The 7,772-nt window shown below is 38.3% G+C and overlaps 1 protein-coding gene across 1 annotated transcript; it reads left to right on the top strand.

Annotated features, from left to right (window-relative positions):
• The first annotated feature begins 3,477 nt into the window (after positions 1 to 3,477).
• On the top strand, positions 3,478 to 5,919 carry LOC147864629 (uncharacterized). The gene is made up of 4 exons (XM_087318739.1): positions 3,478 to 3,495; positions 3,918 to 4,262; positions 4,398 to 4,613; positions 5,169 to 5,919. Exons 1-4 carry the CDS (start codon positions 3,493 to 3,495, stop codon positions 5,568 to 5,570), a joined length of 966 nt encoding a protein of 321 aa, XP_087174865.1. The 5' UTR covers positions 3,478 to 3,492; the 3' UTR covers positions 5,571 to 5,919.
• Positions 5,920 to 7,772: the final 1,853 nt, after the last annotated feature.

The raw sequence follows: 7,772 nt of genomic DNA, 5'->3' as shown, positions 1-7,772 counted from the left end.
GTCATACTTGGCACCAATGTGCGTTCGAACCAAGAATCTATTTACCACAAAATCACAACCTTGACATAATTGAATCCTTGACTTATGAGGTTAGCTAGGCCTCATATTTATAGTTAAACACATGTCCCACATGCAAGTTCCCACTTGGCCCTTGCGAATTGTCCCAACCCCTAGGATTAAATGCGATCCATTCCTTCTTTACATTCTCAATTAACCATGTCACTCTTATCCTCGAGTGTGGAAAACTACTGTAAAAACTAACGCGAGATAAGGATGGTGTGTAGTTTAGGGTTTAGGTTTATGATAGTGTGGGAGGATTTTAGAATTATCTAGAATCTAAATTCAATGGCCATCTTCCTTCATATTGCATGATATAATTCTTTTCAAATCTTCTCAAAATGTATGCCAACTTGTAGAGGAAGGCCAATAAGGATGTTATATTGGAGTTGCCTTTAGAGAAACAGTTATAAGTTTTAAACCAAAACTCCAAATTGTGTCATCATTAGTGTTCCAGATTCTTCTAACTAATATCTTTCCAAGGATGGATCAAATGATATGTTTTGGTAACACCTAAAGCTTTAGCCACTCTTCAACATAGAAGCATATAAGTGACATTGAATTTCTTATCCAGCCTATGGTTTATGTGCAACTGCCAGTGTTCAACCTATTACATGTGGAATATTTGTGCAAGGTACATTAAAACCTTGCATGCATGATATTCCTATGGTCCATATGGTTTTGTGCCAAGAGAATTGATGACTTTGCTAGTTGGGATGTGCTCACTTGGGAGCTTCGTTTAGCCTCTCACTTGACATTGGGTGGAGAAATGTTTTGTTGTTTGGTGCATGATAATCTTATGGTACATGATACCCCACATTGACTAGTAATTGGACGTTACATTCCACAAATGCATCCTCTAAAGTAGTACAATAAGTGAGATTTAAATTTAAGTTCATGGGTATATTAAAATGTAGCTTACCATTATGGTGCCCATACTATGATATAAAATAAAAGAAATGCAACATGAAATGTCGTACATAATAATATCTAGTTTAATTGCAAATTTATTATATGAAATTTTCGTGGATAGCCAATTGTATGAACATGAGCACCTGTCTTGATCACACTAGTTTATGTTAATTGGCACTTTCTATGTAGAGTATCATATCAACGTGGATCACAAGTCATTGACACATATTGTATGGCATGAATGTGCTCATAAGTGTGCACAATTATTGTATGAGGAATTTATAGTGTAGCACCTTTGAGGGGGGAAAGAAATACTATATTGCATGTAAGTGCAAGAAATAATAGCTATGATCCTAAAATGGCCCACATGGGTCGTTAGGTATTATAAAGAGGGACAAAACAACAAGAAAAAGAGAATCATATTTACGTCCACGTAATGCCTTCAAGGCATATGGGACCGAAAAATGATACACCGCGATTTTACAATTATAGATATATGAAGTAGATGAAGAAAAAGTTGCACGATTTAAGAAGAGCCCGTTTGCCCGTCACCCCAAAAGTAAAGCTTGATACGACCATAATTATCGTATCAATGGGCTTCTTAAATCCATATATTAAGCTTGATCAAACCATTAGATGATAGTGATTGCCTTGATAAATCATACTATCATAATCACATTGTGTGTCATAAAGATGGTAATGTTTATAAGCATTCATGTACAGGGCTTCCAAGTTTGAACATGAGAGAGAAGTTAAGGTATCCAACATCATATCTTTTTCATGCTTTTCCTAAGGCCTACTCCAAAGTAACTTCTAGCTTTTGTGTGGAGAATGTTACTCAGAAGCAATGACGACTCTAACAACAAGTTGGAACATAATCTATTTTGTTGAAAAAGTTTGTGTATGATGCATATGCTTACATCATCGTGGCTTTGTTTCTTTGGTGCATCAAACAACCTTATGTATTGCACACTGTTGTTGGAAAGATAAAGTCAAATTATATTTAGCTCTCGAGTCTTCAGTGGCTATGCTATCCACATTACTCAAGAGGATATGGACTTCGACGTCATTGATTTTTTGTCTTTATAAAAAGGATAAAAAGAAATTCGAAGGGGAAAGGAAAAACGTTGTGCATGTGCATATCTAGGCAATGCATATGATCACGCACACACAGAGCTGAAAATATTTCGTATGGATATTAGAAAGGAACAAAAAGAAAAGGAATGTTGCCCTCATTTGCAACCTAAGGTCATGTTGTGAGAATCAAATGACCGAATAAATACACCAAAGATGGGCGACTTTTTTTTCTGAATGCCAAAGATTTCAACACGAGGCATGGTATTACCCAACAGTATTTCCCTCTTGGTTCAAGCGAAGAGAGAGAGGGAGGATCAGGTGGAGCTTCTAGAAAGGAAGGCGAAAAGGGGCGGCGAAAAAAGGAAGAAAAGAAAAAGGAGGATTTTAATTGGTAACAGTGGACAAGTAGTAAATGACCTCATTGGTGATAGTTCTCGGACATTCGCACCCATAACAAAATGTGTGTATATATGTATGTATGTGTGTGTGTATGTGTGTGTGTGTATGTATGTATACAATGTATGTATTCCGAAATGGTTCATCGTAGCCGGAAATAAAAAGGCCGACGTGAGGAAGAAGCAGGCGGGGCAAATTCATTGGGGCAGCCTTTTGTGTTTGTGTTTTGGGGTGTTTCTTGATGACCAATTCTCAATTATTGATCCACGCACACTCACATAAAATAAAAAAATTTAATACTTAAAAAATAAATTGTAAAATGAAATAAATAAACGAAAAAAACAGATAATAATTGGTCAAATGGGAACAAAAGAGAGAGAGAGAGAGAGAGACGCAAAAGGGGAGGAGGTTTGAAGTGGGTGGACAAGTTGAGGCCAATAGGATGGTGCCACGTGTCCCGCGTTCACACTAGGGCGGCCTACAGGCAGACCGGCCAAATCCCTCTCTCTCTCTCTCTCTCTCTCTCCACACACACACACACACACTCTATCTCTCTACACACACACACTCTATCTCTCTCTACACACACACACTCTCTCTCTCTCTCTACACACACACTCTCTATCTCTCTCTACACACACACACTCTATCTCTCTCCACACACACACACACTCTATCTCTCTCTACACAACCTCTCTATCTCTCTCTACACACACACACACTCTCTCTCTCTCTACAAATCACACACACTCTCTCTCTCTATACACACACACACTCTCTCTCTCTCTCTCTCTTTCTGCACACACACACACACACACGGCCACGAACACAGACAGAAGAGAAAAGGCAAAGAAGGTTGAAATTTGTCTGCCTCTCTCTCTCTCTCTCTCTCTCTCTCTCTCTCTCTCTCTCTGTATATATTGGTGAGCGATTTCATTGCTGCAGAGTTTCGTCGCATTTTGTCCTCTGCATCCCCCCCCCCAATTCCCCTCCCCCTGCAAGGATTTCTCTGCAGCTGCTGCTTGCCTGCCTTACCCCACACAAATCGCCATGGTATAATCCCCCCTCACATTCAATCCCATCTCTTCCAAATCGCTTCTTTGATTGCTCCTCCTTCCTTTCTTGTTCTGGCATTTGCCTCTTGCAAGAATCTCTGTTCTCGCCGGCCTCTTAATCCCTAATCAGTCATGATTCACACACAATTTGAGTCGGTATACCCCAACATTTTGATCCCCTCATCTCTGCTTTGAGTTGCGCTCTCTGTGGTTTCATTTGATTTGTTTGTTCTCTTTCTTGGCGGAGTTTTAAATCCTATAATTGCCAAAAATGTGAATTAGCAGACATTCCGATCCCCTTCATCTCTAATCTGATTGTCTTTTTCTTTTCTTTCCAGACTTTTCTTTATGTTGGATTTCGTCCCATTGAAATTGAAATTAGTGTACCCGCAAATTCTGAGCTCTCTGATTTGTGTGCAGGTGAATGACCCTCTTTCGTTGCTAACGCAATATGGGGACATCAAATACATTAATCTTCCTCTCAATTCCAATCCAAAGAGTGGTGCCACGTTAATAAGCTCACAGGACAAGAAAATGTCGGCTAATCATCATCACAATCAGAGTGTCTGCAACAATGCTCATGAGCAGGATGTAATTGTTGGGCCACCATGGCTAGAGCCTCTGCTCCACACCAATTTCTTCATGCCTTGCTCCTTCCATGGAGATTCCAGCAAGAATGAATGTAACCAATATTGCTTGGATTGTATGGGCTCAGCATTCTGCTTGTCTTGCCTACCTTCCCACAGAGACCATCACATTATCCAGGTATGTATACAAAAAGCCCTAAAACCTACTCTACCACTCTAAACATTCTTAAAAAGCTTCCATAATAATTGCTGAATGTGTTTTGAATGAAATTTTTTTCTACTTGTTTATGTCACATTCTTCACAAATATATAGATAAGGAGATCGTCGTATCACGATGTTATCCGGGTGTCCGAGATCCAGAAGGCATTGGACATCTCTGGCATCCAAACCTACATAATCAACAGCGCGCGCGTCGTGTTCATTAATGGCCGGCCCCAGCTCCGTCAGGGCAAAGGGGTCACTAACAACTGCGAGATTTGTGACAGAAGCTTGCTAGATGGCTTCAAATTCTGTTCCTTGGGGTGCAAGGTAAGCACAATCAATGTTCATGGATTAACACAACTATTCTTCCTTTACTCATTCATGATGTCACCATGGATAATATGCATACTTGTACACATATACTGTATACATATACATATATGTACACATACACCATGCATTGTACATATATACATCCATGCATATATATATATATATATACATATCATACATAGACTCCATTTTACATATACAACATTATTGACTTTGAAGTGAATCCACAACTTTGACTCTCTCAAGTAATGTTGCTTTTTAGTGGTACATAAGTTTGTACTACAAACCCCAATCCAATGCATGAAGTTCTTGCTCAATCACCCACTCTTTTGACATCCAATCAAGAGGAATGTCGGCATTGCCTTACTCTCGAGGAATATCATGACATATGTCCCAATACAGGACACCCGGACATAATTGAAGATACATCCATGCATACATACACACACATTGAATGCATATACACGCATATGCTATAATAACTAGATTTCATCCCTCCATTGTCCTTTGATAATTCACATTGACATATCGTCGAATGGTTTGTTCCAGTTGAAGGGGATTCGATCACGCCATCCTGAAATGAGCTTCTTGATGCCATCAAAGCATATTAACGGTAGCTCCGATACCTCCGAGGAATGCAACTCGTTTGAGAGCAATACCAACAATGTGACAAAGAGGCCAAGGTCATATAGGAAGCTCACTGGTGTGAGTGCGTATGGTGAGAATATCCAGGAGATGGTGGACTCGTATTCCGATGACGATAGGAAGACATGGGGAACAACGAAAAAAGAAGACATGCATCATCATCAACATCAACAATTGCTACAACATTCGCAACATCATCACCAACAAGACATTATTTCTCCATCAACACCTCCTCTCACAATGCAACACAAAAGGAGTCCCAAGCGAAGAAAAGGCATCCCTCATAGAGCTCCCATGGGTGTATAGAGAGCCTTATAGGCTATTGTTCATATATTATGTTGGAAAATGTGTACATAGCATACATATATACATAGATAGATAGATACCTTACATTGAATACATACATGCACATAAGGTATATAACAATCATACAAAGCTTGAATGTCCTCATTGTAGTTAGGTTTCCCTAGGGTTAGAGAAGCATAACTATGGACCATGGTTAGGTCGCTAGACATCTGGTAAACATGTTGAATGTTTGTATTAGTAGTGGTCAAGCAAGCACTCACCTTGGAGATGAAGGTCTCGAGGACTAGAGTTGGACACTAATTATTTGTAGATACATTAAATATATATAATGTTGTACATTTTAGAACTAGATATCATTCACAAATATTCTCATGTGCTTTCTTCTTCCACAACAACTAGAACTCGACAGGTTTTTCTCCCGCCTCTGTTTGAGACACATTCATTTGGCACTAAAAGGGTTATCTTTTGTTTGTCTAAGGTTAGGCATTGAGATATATCAAAATAAAGTGTTATCACACCTAGTGATATGTTAGGAACGCCTTGCACAATCCACATTTTACTGGAGCTCATATTAGAAGTTCATGAAGATTAAACCATCCATTGTTTAGGATCGGTTTGGAGTTGGAGATGAATGTTTCAAGGAATGGACATTGATCGCTAGTAAATACATTTAATTTATAATGTTGTACATTCTAAAGTTGTGAATATTATCAACATTTGAGTCAAGCTCCCTCATCATTGTTTGGTGCATTACCAATGTAAAGACATTGGGTATGAGCCGCGATAATCCTGTGGATGTTCCAAAAATGCGGCATTTTTTTATCCCTAACTACATTTGTACAACATGTTAATTAAGCTACACTAAAATTGATGTACATTCATCTTTGTTTCCCACTCTTAAGTTTCTTCCAAGAGAGATCATAAGGTCATGCATCTAGTAGTATGCGTTCAACCCCCAACATATATCCCTATATCATCTAGCAAAATAGATAAGTTTGAAGGGAAGCCTTCGTGGAAGTGGTCGTCCTTGCCATCTAGGGTCACCCAAACCTTTTCTTCATTGCAAAAGTCATTGTATGGCAATATGCCACCCTCAATGGTTTCCTCCCACATGGTTCTCAACAAGGGTTCTCAAAACACCTTGCCATAGAGTGTTTTTAAATGAAATTACTCTATTTTTGGTACTATCCTTAACTTTAGGCCACACTCACCATTCTAAACGAACCTGCTCTACAATTAGTATAAACTCTTGTTTTAAAATAAAATAAAATAAAATAATCTTATCCATTTCTACACAAAAGTCAAGGGCAATGAATTGAAAAGGCAAAATGAAAGAAGATTTTGGAGCATCACTATGAAAGACACCTATGAGACAGGGACAAAGAGATTAGCGAAAATTCATTGAAAGAATTAGGGATTTAGCTTGACGAGTCCTTAATACTTATTGATTATTGTTGTTTTAATCAGGCAAGCATGGGGCTTGATTAAAACCTTGACCATTATCCTTACTATTGTAGCCCCTTGACATCACTGAGTGAATAATGCTACTTTTGTTTGTTGCCCTTAACATCACTGTCATGTTTTAAAATAATAATACTCTTTGAGAAAAATGTCTTTAGTCACAATCAACCAATGGCATATGCAAATAAACTTCATGGTATTTCAAGTCGAAAGGAAGTTTAAATGATTTAAAACAAGCCATTAGCCTTTCTCACATATAAGTATAATTTGGAGCACACATTTCCTTTTTATAACTCCAAAAAAGAGGGTATTATTAGTGGCCTTTTTAAAGTCTGCACCCCAATGCATATTCATGTAGATTCCTAGACTTGATTAAAAAAAGGGGGGGGGGGGACCTATGGATATAGACGTGATTACACATCCTCCACCGATTTATAGTTTGTATGCACTATTTTCAGGGCTTCATATTGAGATAAAATACAAATCAGCACCTCATCTGGTGTATAATGGTTGGTCATTAATGAGAGTTGAAACCACATCAGTCTCTCACAAGTAATTTCAAAGTTTACAAAGGTAGGCATGAACTAAAAGAGGAAATGTATAATTGTAAGATGTAAAAGGTGACTACTAGATAGGTATGAGTTGCAAAAGAAATAGAACAACAATCATGCTTAAGTTATAGAAGCTCACATTAAAGAAACATACCAAAAACATTTTTTCCCCTGATTATATGAAGTTTCA

This window comes from Azolla caroliniana, unplaced genomic scaffold (genome assembly GCF_043228905.1).
Source record: "Azolla caroliniana isolate FFs.n. ecotype wild unplaced genomic scaffold, voAzoCaro1.0.p SCAF_4, whole genome shotgun sequence".
Taxonomy (NCBI): domain Eukaryota; kingdom Viridiplantae; phylum Streptophyta; class Polypodiopsida; order Salviniales; family Salviniaceae; genus Azolla; species Azolla caroliniana.
Note: the sequence above shows the minus strand (reverse complement) of the source record. Positions and strands in the feature narration are given on the sequence as shown.

Bases quoted from the DNA above. Each gene is read 5' to 3' on its own strand.
- LOC147864629 (XM_087318739.1), top strand. The intron at 4,263-4,397 runs GTATGTATACAA...ACAAATATATAG, and splicing joins GAGACCATCACATTATCCAG to ATAAGGAGATCGTCGTATCA. The intron at 4,614-5,168 runs GTAAGCACAATC...GGTTTGTTCCAG, and splicing joins TCTGTTCCTTGGGGTGCAAG to TTGAAGGGGATTCGATCACG.